Source organism: Oncorhynchus clarkii, chromosome 12 (assembly GCF_045791955.1).
Source record: "Oncorhynchus clarkii lewisi isolate Uvic-CL-2024 chromosome 12, UVic_Ocla_1.0, whole genome shotgun sequence".
In the NCBI taxonomy this organism is placed as follows: domain Eukaryota; kingdom Metazoa; phylum Chordata; class Actinopteri; order Salmoniformes; family Salmonidae; genus Oncorhynchus; species Oncorhynchus clarkii.
In genome coordinates, this window is record NC_092158.1 from 17837371 (window position 1) to 17854771 (window position 17401).

Genomic DNA, 17401 nt, shown 5'->3' on the forward strand with positions numbered 1-17401 from the left:
TGGATTTAATCCATTTTAGAATGATGTTGTAACGTATCAAAATGTGGTAAAAGTCAAGGGGTCTGAATACTTTCTGAATGCACTGTAGGATTATAGGATTTTGACAACTCAGGCTGCTTCCTATCTCATTATTTAGGACTAACTGTACTTTGAGGATTCTGAATATCACTCTGGGTATTAATGTGTTTGGTAATGTACACAGTACCAGTCAAAAGTTTGGACACACCTACTCATTCAAGGGTTTTTCTTTATTTTTACTATTTTCTACATTGTAGAATAATAGTGAAGACATCAACACTATGAAATAACACATATGGAATCATGTAGTAACCAAAAAAGTGTTAAACAAATCAAAATATATTTGATATTCTTCAAAGTAGCCACCCTTTGCCTTGATGACCGCTTTGCACACTATTGGCATTCTCTCAACCAGATTCATAAGGTGGAATGCATTTCAATTAAGGTGAGCCTTGTTAAAAGTTAATTTGTGTAATTTTCTTCTTTAATGCATTTGAGACAATCAGTTGTGTTGTGACAAGGTAGGGATGGTATACAGAAGATAGCCCTATTTGGTAAAATACCAAGTCCATATTATGGCAAGAACAGCTCAAATAAGCAAAGAGAAACAACAGTCCATCATTACTTTGAGACATGAAGGTCAGTCAAAACAGAAAATCTCAAGAACTTTTACATTTTCTTCTAGTGCAGTCGCAAAAACCATCAAGCGCTATGATGAAACTGGCTCACATGAGGACCACCACAGGAAAGGAAGACCCAGAATTACTTCTGCTGCAGAAGATAAGTTCATTAGAGTTACCAGCCAGAGAAATTGCAGCCCAAATAAATGCGTCACGGAATTCAAGTAACAGACCCATCTCAACATCAACTGTTCAGAGGAGACTGCGTCAATCAGGCCTTCATAGTCGAATTGCTGCAAAGAAACCACTACTAAAGGACACCAACAAGAAGAAGAGACTTTGCTGGGCCAAGAAACACGAGGAATGGATTTTAGACCGGTGGAAATCCGTTCTTTGGTCTGATGAGTCCAAATTTGAGATGTTTGGTTCCAACCTCCTTTTCTTTGTGAGACGCAGAGTAGGTGAACAGATGATATCTGCATGTATGGTTCCCACCATGAAGCATGGAGGAGGAGGTGTGATGGCATGGGGGTGCTTTGCTGGTGACACTGTCAGTGATTTATTTAGAATTCAAGGCACACTTAACCAGCATGGCTACCACAGCATTCTGCAGCGATACGCCATCCCATCTGGTTTGTGCTTAGTAGGACTATCATTTGTTTTTCAACAGGACAATGACCCAACACACCTCCAGGCTGTGTAAAGCCTATTTGACCAAGAAGGAGAGTGATGGAGTGCTGCATCAGATGACCTTGCCTCCACAATCACCCGACCGCAATTGAGATGGTTTGGAATGAGATGGACCGCAGAGTGAAGGAAAAGCAGCCAAAAAGTGCTCATCATATGTGGGAACTCCTTCAAGACTGTTGGAAAAGCATTCCTCATGAAGCTGGTTGAGAGAATGCCAAGAGTGTGCAAAGCTGTCATCAAGGAAAATGGTGGCTACTTTGAAGAATCTCAAATATAAAACATATTTTGATTTGTTTAACACTAACACTTTTGGTTACGACATGATTTCATAATTGTTATTTCATAGTGTTGATGTCTAAACTATTATTCTACAATGTAGAAAATAGTACAAATAAAGAAAAACCCTTGAATTAGTAGGTGTGTCCATATGTTTGACTGGTACTGTGTATTTCTGTCCAGTCTGATGTGGTGCACCAGAGTGTGTATAAGCTGATACACATGGATGACAGAGCCATGTTCAGGTGTCAGCTTCACTTCGCCCTCAAGCCCAACCAGCCCGACTCAGAGGCCGGACCAGATGGTATGTTTAGTATATTTATTTATTTTAATGAACCTTTATTTAACTTGGCAAGTCAGTTAAGAACAAATTATTATTTACAATAACAGCCTAGCAAAATGCCTCCTGTGGGGACGTGGGATAAATATATATATATATATATATACAGTGCCTTGCGAAAGTATTCGGCCCCCTTGAACTTTGCGACCTTTTGCCACATTTCAGGCTTCAAACATAAAGATATAAAACTGTATTTTTTTGTGAAGAATCAACAACAAGTGGGACACAATCATGAAGTGGAACGACATTTATTGGATATTTCAAACTTTTTTAACAAATCAAAAACTGAAAAATTGGGCGTGCAAAATTATTCAGCCCCTTTACTTTCAGTGCAGCAAACTCTCTCCAGAAGTGCAGTGAGGATCTCTGAATGATCCAATGTTGACCTAAATGACTAATGATGATAAATACAATCCACCTGTGTGTAATCAAGTCTCCGTATAAATGCACCTGCACTGTGATAGTCTCAGAGGTCCGTTAAAAGCGCAGAGAGCATCATGAAGAACAAGGAACACACCAGGCAGGTCCGAGATACTGTTGTGAAGAAGTTTAAAGCCGGATTTGGATACAAAAAGATTTCCCAAGCTTTAAACATCCCAATGAGCACTGTGCAAGCGATAATATTGAAATGGAAGGAGTATCAGACCACTGCAAATCTACCAAGACCTGGCCGTCCCTCTAAACTTTCAGCTCATACAAGGAGAAGACTGATCAGAGATGCAGCCAAGAGGCCCATGATCACTCTGGATGAACTGCAGAGATCTACAGCTGAGGTGGGAGACTCTGTCCATAGGACAACAATCAGTCGTATATTGCACAAATCTGGCCTTTATGGAAGAGTGGCAAGAAGAAAGCCATTTCTTAAAGATATCCATAAAAAGTGTTGTTTAAAGTTTGCCACAAGCCACCTGGGAGACACACCAAACATGTGGAAGAAGGTGCTCTGGTCAGATGAAACCAAAATTGAACTTTTGGCAACAATGCAAAACGTTATGTTTGGCGTAAAAGCAACACAGCTGAACACACCATCCCCACTGTCAAACATGGTGGTGGCAGCATCATGGTTTGGGCCTGCTTTTCTTCAGCAGGGACAGGGAAGATGGTGAAAATTGATGGGAAGATGGATGGAGCCAAATACAGGACCATTCTGGAAGAAAACCTGATGGAGTCTGCAAAAGACCTGAGACTGGGACGGAGATTTGTCTTCCAACAAGACAATGATCCAAAACATAAAGCAAAATCTACAATGGAATGGTTCAAAAATAAACATATCCAGGTGTTAGAATGGCCAAGTCAAAGTCCAGACCTGAATCCAATCGAAAATCTGTGGAAAGAACTGAAAACTGCTGTTCATAAATGCTCTCCATCCAACCTCACTGAGCTCGAGCTGTTTTGCAAGGAGGAATGGGAAAAAAAATTCAGTCTCTCGATGTGCAAAACTGATAGAGACATACCCCAAGCGACTTACAGCTGTAATCGCAGCAAAAGGTGGCGCTACAAATTATTAACTTAAGGGGGCTGAATAATTTTGCACGCCCAATTTTTCAGTTTTTGATTTGTTAAAAAAGTTTGAAATATCCAATAAATGTCCTTCCACTTCATGATTGTGTCCCACTTGTTGTTGATTCTTCACAAAAAAAATACAGTTTTATATCTTTATGTTTGAAGCCTGAAATGTGGCAAAAGGTCGCAAAGTTCAAGGGGGCCGAATACTTTCGCAAGGCACTGTATATATATATATATATATATATATATATATATATATATATATATATATATATATATATATATATATATATATATATATATATATATACACACACAGTGGGGAGAACAAGTATTTGATACACTGCCGATTTTGCAGGTTTTTCTACTTACAAAGCATGTAGAGGTCTGTAATTTTTATCATAGTTACACTTCAACTGTGAGAGACGGAATCTAAAACAAAAATCCAGAAAATCACATTGTATGATTTTTAAGTAATTCATTTGCATTTTATTGCATGACATAAGTATTTGATACATCAGAAAAGCAGAACTTAATATTTGGTACAGAAATCTTTGTTTGCAATTACAGAGATCATACGTTTCCTGTAGTTCTTGACCAGGTTTGCACACACAGCAGCAGGGATTTTGGCCCACTCCTCCATACAGACCTTCTCCAGATCCTTCAGGTTTCGGTGCTGTCGCTGGGCAATACGGACTTTCAGCTCCGTCCAAAGATTTTCTATTGGGTTCAGGTCTGGAGACTGGCTAGGCCACTCCAGGACCTTGAGATGCTTCTTACGGAGCCACTCCTTAGTTGCCCTGGCTGTGTGTTTCGGGTCGTTGTCATGCTGGAAGACCCAGCCACGACCCATCTTCAATGCTCTGTTGGCCAAGATCTTGCGATACATGGCCCCATCCATCCTCCCCTCAATACGGTGCAGTCGTCCTGTCCCCTTTGCAGAAAAGCATCCCCAAAGAATTATGTTTCCACCTCCATGCTTCACGGTTGGCATGGTGTTCTTGGGGTTGTACTCATCCTTCTTCTTCCTCCAAACACGGCGAGGGGAGTTTAGACCAAAAAGCTATATTTTTGTCTCATCAGACCACATGACCTTGTCCCATTCCTCCTCTGGATCATCCAGAGGGTCATTGCAAACATCAGACGGGCCTGGACATGTGCTGGCTTGAGCAGGGGGACCTTGTGTGCGCTGCAGGATTTTAATCCATGACGGCGTAGTGTGTTACTAATGGTTTTCTTTGAGGCTGTGGTCCCAGCTCTCTTCAGGTCATTGACCAGGTCCTGCCGTGTAGTTCTGGGCTGATCCCTCACCTTCCTCATGATCATTGATGCCCCACGAGGTGAGATCTTGCATGGAGCCCCAGACCGAGGGTGATTGACTGTCATCTTGAACTTCTTCCATTTTCTAATAATTGCGCCAACAGTTGTTACCTTCTCAACAAGCTGCTTGTCTATTGTCCTGTAGCCCATCACAGCCTTGTGCAGGTCTACAATTTTATACCTGATGTCCTTACACCCTCTCTGGTCTTGGCCAATATGGAGTGGTTGGAGTCTGTTTGATTGAGTGTGTGGACAGGTGTCTTTTATACAGGTAACGAGTTCAAACAGGTGCAGTTAATACAGGTAATGAGTGGAGAACAGGAGGGCTTCTTAATGAAAAACTAACAGGTCTGTGAGAGCCGGAATTCTTACTGGTTGGTAAGTGATCAAATTCTTATGTCATGCAATAAAATGCAAATTAATTACTTAAAAATCATACAATGTGATTTTCTGGATTTTTTTTGTTCTCCCCACTGTATATACACATACAGTTGGTTTCCTCCAGGATCTTCACAAGGTCCTTTGCTGTTGTTCTGGGTTTGATTTGCACTTTTCGCACAAAAGTACATTCATCTCTAGGAGACAGAATGTGTCTCCTTCCTGAGCGGTATATCGGCTGCATGGTCCCATGGTGTTTATACTTGCGTACTATTGTTTGTACAGATGAACATGGTACCTTCAGGCATTTGGAAAAGTTCTACAACATTTTTTATGAGGTCTTTGCTGATTTCTTTTGATTTTCCCATGATGTCAAGCAAAGAGGCACTGAGTTTGAAAGGTAGGCCTTGAAATACATCCACAGGTACACCTCCAATTGACTCAAATTATGTCAATTAGCCTATGCGAAGCTTCTAAAGCCATGACATAATTTTCTGGAATTTTCCAAGCTGTTTATCCTTTCTAGCGCAGGCGGAACTCCTCGACAACATTCCGCTGAAAAGGCAGCGCGCAAAATTCAAAAATATTTTCTAGAAGTATGTAACTTTCACACATTAACAAGTCCAATACAGCAAATGAAAGATCAACATCTTGTTAATCTACCCATTGTTTCCGATTTCAAAAATGCTTTACAGCTAAAGCACAACATATGATTATGTTAGGTCATAGCCAAGTCGAAAAAACACACAGCCATTTTTCCAGCCAAAGATTGGAGTCACAAAAAGCAGAAATATAGATCAAATTAATCACTAATCACGAACACTCATAGGACATCATGTTACACAATACATGAATGCTTTGTTCGATAATGTGAATATTTATATAAAAAACCTCAGTTTACATTGGCGCATTACGTGCAGTAATGTTTTGATTCCAAAACATCCAGTGATTTTGCAGAAATATTCATAATAAACATTGATAAAAGATACAAGTGTTATTCACAGAATTAAAGATAGACTTCTCCTTAATGCAACCGCTGTGTCAGATTTCAAAAGAACTTTACGGAAAAAGCATAATCTGAGAACGGCGCTCAGAACCCAAAACAGCCAGAGTAATATCCGCCATTTTGGAATCAACAAAGTTAGAAACAACACCATAAATATTCACTTACCTTTTGATGATCTTCATCAGAAGGCACTCCCAGGAATCCCAGTTCGACAATAAATTACTGATTTGTTCCATAAAGTTCCATCATTTGTGTCCAAATAGCCACTTGTTGTTAGCGTGTTCAGCCCAGTAATCCATCTTCATGAGGCGCAGGCACTTCATCCAGACAAAAACTTGAAAAGTTCCATTACAGTCCTTTAGAATCAAGTCAAATGAAGTATGGAATCATTCTTTAGGATGTTTTTAACATAAAATATCAATAATGTTCCAACCAGAGAATTCCTTTGTCTTCAGAAAAGCACTGGAACGAGAGATAATGCGTCATGAGACCAAGGCTCTCTGCCAGACCACTGACTCAAAGAGGTCTCATGAGCCCCTCCTTTATAGTAGAATCCTCAAACAAGTTTCTATAGATGGTTGACATCTAGTGGAAGCCGTAGGAAGTGCAACCTTATCCATATCTCAATGTGTATTCGGTAGGCCAAACTTTGAAAAACTACAAACCTCAGATGTCCCACTTCCTGGTTGGATTTTTCTCAGGTTTTCGCCTGCCATATGAGTTCTGTTATACTCACAGACATCATTCAAACAGTTTTAGAAACTTCAGAGTGTTTTCTATCCAATACTAATAATACTATGCATATATTAGCATCTGGGACAGAGTAGGAGGCAGTTCACTCTGGGCATGCTATTCATCCAAGAGTGAAAATGCTGCCCCCTATCCCAAAAAGGTTAAAGGCACAGTCAACTTAGTGTATGTAAACTTCTGACACACTGGAATTGTCATCTAGTGAATTATGAGTGAAATAATCTGTCTGTAAACAATTGTTGGAAAAATTACTTGTCATGCACAAAGTCCTAACCGACTTGCCAAAACTGTAGTTTGTTAACAAGAAATTTGTGGAGTGGTTGAAAAACCAACCTAAGTGTATGTAAACTTCTGACTTCAACTGTATATATAAACTCAGCACAAAAAGCAACTTCCTCTCACTGTCAACTGTGGTTTTTTCCAGCAAACTTAACATATGTAAATATTTGTATGAACATAACAAGATTCAACAACTGAGACATGAACTGAACAAGTTCCACAGACATGTGACTAACAGAAATTGAATAATGTGTCCCTGAACAAAGGAGGGATCAAAATAAAAAGTAACAGTCAGTAGTATCTGGTGTGGCCACCAGCTGCATTAAGTACTGCAATGCATCTCCTCCTCATGGACTGCACCAGATTTACCAGTTCTTGCTGTGAGATGTTTCCCCACTCTTCCACCAAGGCACCTGCAAGTTCCCGGACATTTCTGGGGGGAATGGCCCTAGCCCTCACCCTCCGATTCAAAAGGTCCCAGACGTGCTCAATGGGATTGAGATCCTGGCTCATCGCTGGCCATGGCAGAACACTGACATTCCTGTCTTGCAGGAAATCACGCACATAACGAGCAGTATGGCTGGTGGCATTTTCATACTGGAAGGTAATGTCAGGATGAGCCTGCAGGAAGGGTACCACATGAGGGAGGAGGATGTCTTCCCTGTAACTCACAGAGTTGAGAAAGCCTGCAATGACAACAAGCTCAGTCTGATGATGCTGTGACACACCACCCCAGACCATGACGGCCCCTCCATCTCCAAATCGATCCCGCTCCAGAGTACAGGTCTCGATGTAACGCTCATTCCTTCGACGATAAACGCAAATCCAACCATCACCCCTGGTGAGACAAAACCGCGACTCGTCAGTGAAGAGCACTTTTTGCCAGTCCTGTCTGGTCCAGCGAGGGTGGGTTTGTTCCCATAGGCCACGTTGTTGCCGGTGATGTCTGGTGAGGACCTGCCTTACAACAGGCCTACAAGCCCTCAGTCCAGCCTCTCTCAGCCTATTGCGTACAGTCTGAGCACTGATGGAGGGAATGTGCGTTCCTTGTTTAACTCAGGCAGTTGTTGTTGCCATCCTGTACCTGTCCCGCAGGTGTGATGTTCGGATGTACCGATCCTGTGCAGGTGTTGTTACACGTGGTCTGTCACTGCGAGGATGATCAGCTGTCCGTCCTGTCTCCCTGTAGCGCTGTCTTAGGCATCTCACAGTATGGACATTGCAATTTATTGCCCTGGCCACATCTGCAGTCCTCATGCCTCCTTGCAGCATGCCTAAGACACGTTCACACAGATGCAGGGACCCCGGGCATCTTTCTTTTGGTGTTTTTCAGAGTCAGTAGAACGGCCTCTTTAGTGTCCTAAGTTTTCATAACTTTGACCTTAATAGTCTACCGTCTGTACTCTGTTAGTGTCTTAACGACCGTTCCACAGGTCGCATGTTCATTAATTGTTCATGGTTCATTGAACAAGCATGGGAAACAGTGTTTAAACCCTTTACAATGAAGATCTGTGAAGTAATTTGGATTTTTATGAATTATCTTTGAAAGACAGGGTCCTGAAAAGGGGACTTTTCTTTTTTTGCTGAGTTTATATATAGATAAAGCACCAATCACACATCAGGGCAAGAGAGACAGCACAACACTACATAAAGTGAGACCTAAGACAATAACATAGCAGCACATGACAACACAGCATGGTAGCAACACAAAGTCAGAACAACATGGTAGCAACACAACATGGTAGCAGCACAAAACATTGTACAAACATTATTATGCACAAAGGGCAAGAAGGTAAAGACAACAATATATCACGCAAATCAACCACAACTGTCCAGTCGCTGCAGCGAACTGAAAAGATGAGCGACCAGGGATGTGTGTGCTTTGGGGACCTTTAACAGAATGTGACTGGCAGAACGGGTGTTGTATGTGGAGGATGACGGCTGCAGTAGATATCTCAGATAGGGAAGAGGGAGGCCTAAGAGGGTTTTATAAATATGCATCAACCAGTGGGTCTTGTGACGGGCATACAAAGATGACCAGTTTACAGAGGGGTATAGAGTGCAGTGATGTGTCCTATAAGAAGCATTGGTGGCAAATCTGATGGCCGAATGGTAAAGAACATCTAGCCGCTTGAGAGCACCCTTACCTGTCGATCTAATAATTATGTCTCCGTAATCTAGCAAGGGTAGGATGGTCATCTGTCATCTGAATCAGGGTTAGTTTGGCAGCTGGGGTGAAAGAGGAGTGATTACAATAGAGGAAACCAAGTCTAGATTTAACTTTAGCCTGCAGTTTGATATGTACTGAGACAGTGTACCATCTAGCCATACTCCCAAGTACTTGTATGAGGTGACTACCTCAATCTCTAAACCATCAGAGGTTGTAATCACACCTGTGGGGAGAGGTGCATTCTTCTTACCAAACCACATGACCTTTGTTTTGGAGGTGTTCAGAACAAGGTTAAGGGTAGAGAAAGCTTGTTGGGCACTAAGAAAGCTTTGTTGTAGAGCATTTAACACAAAATCCGGGGAGGGGCCAGCTGAGTATAGGACTGTATCATCTGCATATAAATGGATGAGAGAGCTTCCTACTGCCTGAGCTATGTTTTTTATTTAGGTATTAACCCTTCCACCCCCCCCAACCTTTGGAGGACAAATATCTTTGTTTTTTAACAGCTTTTCTGCTACATATACATACATTTTACGTTTACATTTTATATAAAGCAATCTCATAACAATAATATATTACCAAACATAAGCTCTTTAATCCCACCCGTTAGCCACTCTCAGCCCATCACACCTATCACCACAGACCACCCTCGTTTGGTTTCCATGTGCCATGTATTTTTCAATTGTGCTGTGATGTTTTACATACATTTGAACCTTTCTAATTGTATAGTATCCACAGATTGTGAGATAAAGATGAAAATCTTTCCTACAAGTATTATATTATTTATTGACTGACAATGGCTTTCCAAATCGCTCAACATTTCTATTTGTAAGGTTCATTTTAAGTGTATGTTGTGATTTTTTTTTTAACCATTCCTGAACCTGAGCTATGTTGTTGATGTAAATTGAGAAGAGCGTGGGGCCTAGGATCGAGCCTTGGGGTACTCCCTTGGTGACAGGCAGTGGCTGAGACAGCAGATATTCTGACTTCATACACTGCACTCTTTTGAGAGAGGTAGTTAGCAAACCAGGCCAAAGACCCCTTAGACACTAATACTCCTTAGCCAGCCCATAAGAATGGAATGGTCTACCGTATCAAAAGCTTTGGCCAAGTCAATAAAAATAGCAGCACAACATTGAATCAAGGGCAACGGGCAAATAACAAATATTCTGTGTAGCCATTTGATTCGCTGTTCAGGAGTCTTATGGCTTGGGGGTAGATGCTGTTTAGAAGTCTCTTGGACCTAGACTTGGTGCTTTGGTACTGCTTGCCATGCGGTAGCAGAGAGAACAGTCAATTACTAGGGTGGCTGGAGTCTTTGACCATTTTTAGGGCCTTCTTCTGACATCACCTGGTACAGAGGTCCTGGATGGCAGGAAGCTTAGCCCTGGTGATGTACTGGGCTGTACGCACCACCCTCTGTAGTGCCTTGCGGTCGGAGGCCGAGCAGTTGCCATGCCAGGCAGTGATGCATCCCATCAGGATGCTCTCGATGGTGCAGCTGTAAAACCTTATGAGGATCTGAGGACCCATGCCAATCTTTTCAGTCTCCTGAGGGGGGATAAGTTTTGTCGTGCCCTCTTCACGATCGTCTTGGTGTGCTTGGACCGTGTTAGTTTGTTGGTGATGTGGACGCCAAGGAACTTGAAGCTCTCAACCTGCTCCACTACAGCCCTGTCAATGAGAATGAGGGCGTGCTTGGTCCTCCTTTTCCTGTAGTCCACAATCATCTCCTTTGTCTTGATCACATTGAGGGAGAGGTTTCTGTCCTGGCACCACACTGGTCAGGTCTTTGACCTCCCTATAGGCTGTCAGGCCTACCACTGTTGTGTCATCAGCAAACTTAATGATGATGTTGGAGTTGTGCCTGACCGTGCAGTCATGAGTGAACAGGGAGTACAGGAGAGGACTGAGCACGCACCCCTGAGGGGCTCCTGTGTTGAGCATCAGCATGGCTGATGTGTTGTTACCTACCCTTACCAGCTGGGGGCGGCCTGTCAGGAAGTCCAGGATCCAGCTGTAGAAGGAGGTGCTTAGTCCCAGGGTCCTTAGCTTAGTGCTGAGCTTTGACGGCACTATGGGGTTGAACACTGAGCTGTATTTAATGAATAGCATTTTCACATAGATGTACCTTTTTTCCAGGTGGGAAATGGCAGTGTGGGGTGCAATAGAGATTGCATCATCTGTGGATCTGTTGGTGCGGTATGCAAATTGGAGTGGGTCTAGAGTTTCTGGGATAACACATCCATAACCTTAGCGTTAACCAGATTGCATACCAGAGAGAATACTATAGACATCAAGAAAGCCAGTCAGTTGATTATTGACAAGTTTTTCCAACATAAACATGGCAAAATAGAAATAGGCCTATAACTGTTAGGATCAGCTTGATCTCCCCCTTTAAATAAAGGACAACCGTGGCTGCCTTCCAAGCAGTGGCTGCCTTCTCCCCCAGAAAGGAGAGATCGGCTTGACGATGATAGGGGCAGCAACCTTAAAGAAGAAAGGGTCTAACCATCTGACCCAGATGTTTTTTGGGGGTCAAGTTTCAGGATCTCCTTTAGCACCTCGGACTCAGTGACCGCCTGCAGGGAGACACTTTGTTGCGAGGCAGAGGAAAAAGAGGGAGAAACGTCGGGGCTAGTCACATTAGAAGGGGTGGGAGATGAGGGAATGTTGGACGGGCAAGGAGGCATGGCTGAGTCAAATAGGAATCCTGACTTAATGAAGTGGTGATTAAAGAGCTCAGCCATGTGCTGCTTGTCTGTAACAACCACATCAACATTACGGTACATGGGCAGCTGTAGGGGGGTTTATCCCCCAGGTCTTTAACTGTTTTCCAGAACTTCTTGGGGTCAGACCCACAGAGAGAGAACTGCTCCTTAAAGTAACTAACTTTGGCCTTCCTGCTAGCCTGAGTACACTTATTTCTCATTTGCCTGGACGAGAGCCAGTCAACCTGAGTATGCATATGCCAAGCTTAATATGCTGTTTATTTTAGTGATTGGTCATTTATTGATTAAACAGTCCAAAGATCTCAAACATGTATCTGATGGTAATGTCCTCTGTCCTATGCAGCCATCGAGTCTAGCAGCAGGCCCCACAGTGAGTCTATGAGCTACCCGCCCCATCACATCCCTGAAGAGAACAGGTCCTTCCTAGAGAGAAGCTTCTGCTGTCGCTTCCGCTGTCTCCTAGACAACTCCTCCGGCTTCCTGGTAGGACAGCATGAAAATAAATAGATATGACCAATATATGAAATATAATCCATAGATCCAAAAATTACATAAATACATTATCCATTTATTCCATAAATGACATGGACATTATCCATAATCTACTCTCCCAAAATCTATTCAAATGATTCATTGTATACAACACTCTCCCTCCTCTAGGCGTTGAACTTCCAGGGACGTCTGAAGTATGTTCGAGGCCAGGGAAGGCTGGGGGAAGACGGGGCCTCGGTCCCCGCTCAGCTGGCCCTGTTTGCCATTGCCACACCCATGCAGACCCCAGCTGTCATGGAGATCAGGACCAAGACACTCATTTTCCAGACCAAACACAGACTCGACTTCGCCCCCATAGGCATAGATACTAGGTACCATTACGACAGGGAAACTCTGAATGTACTCCTTCATCAAATCTCATAGCACCACTGGGAACACAATACCCTCCCAGGGTCTTTATAAACAGGGAATTTGAGAGGACAAATGTTTGTTCCCTGAGAGATATTTTTGGTGTGTGTGTGTGTGTGTGTCTGTGTGTCTGTTCCTCCCCTTCAGAGGTAAAGTGGTGCTGGGTTACTCTGAGACAGAGTTGGTCACTCCAGGCTCAGGTTACCAGTTCATCCATGCTGCTGACATGATGTACTGCGCAGACAACCACATCAAAAGTGAGTTACACTATAGTTACTCATTACACACACATCTGAGTCTTATCTTATTAAAGGTTCGATCTGGTATTTCGCAAGCGAACATTGACTATGATGTAGACTCTGACTCCCTCTCTCTCTCTTGCTCTCTCTCTCTCCTCTATCTCTCTGTAGTGATAAAGACAGGAGAGACTGGTTTCACCATCTTCAGGCTGCTGACTAAGGCAGGTGTGTGGGTGTGGGTTCAGGCCAACGCCAGGGTCGTCTTCAAGGCAGGGAGACCCGACTTCATCATCGCTCGACAGAAAGCCCTAACGTGAGTCCACTGTTGATATTACGATTTACTCTCCCCAACAGTTATAGTTGTATCATTCCATGGTATTTATATACGCTTACATACAGTATGTTTTAGTGACCTTTGTCACCTTTCTACAGAAACGAAGAGGGTGAGGAGCACCTGCGTCAGCGGAGAATGCAGCTTCCCTTCAACTTTGCCACTGGGGAGGCTCTGCTGTATGAGTCCTGTCCCTCTCTGAATACTGCCATTATGCCTACAGTACCACCCATCCCCCCTGGCCTCACTCCCCCAGGCTCCTGCCCTGAGGACAAGCCCCTGGACCCTGCGTCTCTCCTGGGGTCCCTGCTCAGTCAGGACCACTCTGTTTATACTCAGCCCCAGGACGCTAACCCTAACCTGGACCTCCAGGTCTTTTCCCCCAACCTAGACACAGCCTTCCCCCAGGACCAGGACCCAGGCCTGGAGAGAGCCTTCCTGGACAGCCACGCTCTGCTGAGTGTCCCTGGGGAGCTCCAGGGGCCCCAGAGGCCCAGCAGGGGAGACCCCACAGCGCAGGCCATGATGGACTCTCTGGGGGAGATCCTGGAGGAGATAGGGGCGGGGGGCTTGGAGGGGCTGGAGGTGGAGGAGACAGAGCTGAGGGAGTGGGAGAGCACTCTCCTCAGGATCAACATGGAACAGCAGGATGTGACGGGGGAGCTGTATGATATCTTAGCCAATGATGTGTTCTCCTATGTGGAGGAGGCTCTGATGAGAGAGTGTGATGATGGATGTGTGATGGGCAGCTTGGGACAGGGCACTGAGCCAATCAACAGACTTTCTGCTCACATCACTGCCAATCAAAACATACTACGTGGGTTCCCTCACTCCCAGAGTTCCATATTGCCAGGCAACCAGGGGTTCAATGGCGGGAACGGCTCCCACAGTGAGAACCAATGGCAGTTGTCTGGTCCACACATGACCTTTAACCTCAACAGCTTTGGAGAGCAGAGGTTGCTAGGAAATGGAGTTGTTGGTGGTGTGGAGCAAGGACTGGGGTTTAGTCCTGGGACTGTGAGACAGCCACGGAGGACTGTAAACACAAACACACTACCCAGAGCTGCTCAGACTGTTGCAAGGCAATGGACTCAAGGAAGCTGTGTGGATTACCATGGCAACCAAATGGTCCCACAACCTTCTCATACTATCAACCAACCAGAGTCCTGGATACCCTCCATCCAAAATATAAATGATAATAACCACACCTCTCTCTCTGTCCCTCTCCCAAAATTTAACAACTATCTCCCAGAGGCCTTTGACCAAACCATGCAGCCCAGCCGGGAGTTATACCACTCTGAGACTGGAGATGCAAACAGGCAGTTCTCAGGGCAGCCCTATCCAGGTCTGTCATATCAGGACCCAAGGCAGTCTTGGCAACAGCCACGTCAACACACACAATGGCAACCACGGCGGATACCACAGGGTTTTCCTGCAAAGCCAGTAAACAGACATCGTCACACACACCCCAAACACAGCACACACATACCGTCCAATAACGCACCCAGAACTCAAACACTCACACACACCACACACACACCCTCAGGCAGCTGTATGTTTGACAAGACGACTCCAAATGTCTCCAATCCCTCCAGCCCCCTTACAACTGCCCCAAGCAGATCACACGGTCTCATACCTGCCCCCACTTACTACAATGAACCCAGACCCACTCCCACTCTTTCCAATGACTGTAAAACCAGCTCCTCAACCCAGGCCCCCAAAGTCTTTACGACTTACCCTCAAGCATCCATAATCTCAAGATCTACCAAATCTTATCCCCAAGACTCCATTCCTAACCTAACCTACCCACCAGCCTCCATCCCCACCCCCATCCCTGCCCTATCCAGAGGGGCTCAGATGGATAAGGACACAGGAGCTATCCCTGCCTGGTCTGGGGCTCCGTACCTGGGCATGAAGCAGCTCCCAGGCCCCTTTCCCAGCCCCAAGCAGGTTCCCCAGAGCACCAGGGGAAATGGCAGCTGTAGTGATCCCAGTGAAGGAAGCTTGATGCTGGGTCAGAGGGGGTTGGAAGAAAGCCTCCTTCCTGGAGGTCCAACGCCAGGATTTCCTCCTGAGAGAACGGATCTGTAGAGTCATCTTTATTCTACTGGAATGGACAAACACAGGTGAGACAGTGCCGAACATCATCTCACTACTGTTTTAACAATATTCTGGGGGCCTCCCATCCTCACAAGTTTAGATACTGGAATGTGACCTAAAATGACCCTCCAATGTGATCGGTCTTTAACTCATCTGTCTCATCTTCCATAGGTCCCTACCGGTCCTAATGGTGATGCGAATCCTTTTCTCTTCACTGGCAACATCTTCTAGATTCTCTAGGACTAAGAGGAACCTACAAGTAACCATCTCCACAATGGAACCACAACATCTTTTGGAATCTAGGACCTACCTTGGAACCACCAACATCTTCTGGAAGAATACAACTGTACAAAAACCAGCACCTCTATCGAAGACTGTTCCTTGGAGCTGGATAATATTCTATATTATATTTAATTTCCTTGTCTGGTTGAAGGGTGCTGCTTTCCAGCCATGGACAGCCACCGGTTTAATGTTCAGACTAGGGCTGTTACGGTGACCGTATTACTGCCACACCGGCAGTCACTAGTCATGACCGCAGTCAATTTCCATGTGACCGTTTAGTCACGCTAACTAGGCTTATCCCAGCTCTGATTCTGCTGATGGTCATAACTGCTTGGCACTCAGCACTTTATTGTCCCTCTAATCACTCTGGCATCAATGCAAATGTAATTGAAAATCAAATCAAACACTTCATGAGAGCCCATGAACTATGGAATTGCATGAGAAAACAGGGTGATGGCCTCTATTAAAAAGAGGAGGATCCCATCAGCTTTCTATTTTTCAACTTTCCTAATATTAAGCACATTGCTTCGCTTTACAACAGGAGTATAGCCTACCTGGCTGGCATGAAAATGAACCACGTAAAATCGTCTTCCATTCGCTATTTAAGTGCGTAGATGACATGTATGTGTTTCCCCTGCCTCTGTTCCGAAACAGGTGCATGATCATGGTCCATTCTAAATCCAAACTAATTTCACACATATATTATTTAGTATATGTAAAGACCATATCAAATTAAGAATAGTCTGAATATTAGCCTTTCACTTGTGAATGATGTATTATCACTTGTGAATGATGTATTATCACTTGTGAATGATGTATTATCACTTGTGAATGATGTATTATCACTTGTGAATGATGTATTATCACTTGTGAATGATGTATTATCACTTGTGAATGATGTATTATCACTTGTGAATGATGTATTATCACTTGTGAATGATGTATTATCACTTGTGAATGATGTATTATCACTTGTGAATGATGTATTATCACTTGTGAATGATGTATTATCACTTGTGAAGTAAGGCAAGAAACAGCACATTCCTTTTTTGTTGTTGACTTTTTCAAATCATAGTCAAACACCTCATGTAGCCTAGCCCATAGGCCTATATATGTTGAAAGGGTTTGTATCACAACTAAAGTTGCCAAATAACTTCTTAAAAGGAAGAACATTAATCCACTTTACAACTGGTGTAGAGCATACATGGAATACATAGGCGGCACATGAGTTTCAAGTTTGGGGAAGATAATTCCCCATAAAATGCACTTTTATAATAAAGCATTACATGCTGTTGAGAAGCCTTTGTTGAGAAGCATTTGAAGTCACTTTTTAGAATGGTGTTTTCCTGTCAATTGATTGCATTTTGGAACATTCATGCTTATAGCGTACTGCCGTGTGTGCATTGCTGTGCTTATAATGTGAAGAAATAGCCTAATAGTTTATCAACATTTTAAGCTAAACTT

At 43.7% G+C, this 17401-nt stretch overlaps 1 protein-coding gene across 1 annotated transcript in view; it reads left to right on the plus strand.

Moving 5' to 3' along the window:
• The window catches only part of LOC139422801 (uncharacterized), a 48369-nt gene extending 31585 nt beyond the window's left edge, over window positions 1-16784 (plus strand). The window contains exons 5-11 of the mRNA XM_071174162.1: window positions 1788-1908; window positions 12429-12568; window positions 12746-12948; window positions 13133-13242; window positions 13396-13537; window positions 13657-15681; window positions 15827-16784. Of these exons, the coding sequence (XP_071030263.1) occupies window positions 1788-1908; window positions 12429-12568; window positions 12746-12948; window positions 13133-13242; window positions 13396-13537; window positions 13657-15646 (2706 nt within the window). The 3' untranslated portion in view covers window positions 15647-15681; window positions 15827-16784. The remainder of the gene's footprint in view (window positions 1-1787; window positions 1909-12428; window positions 12569-12745; window positions 12949-13132; window positions 13243-13395; window positions 13538-13656; window positions 15682-15826) is intronic.
• The last annotated feature ends 617 nt before the right edge of the window (window positions 16785-17401 follow it).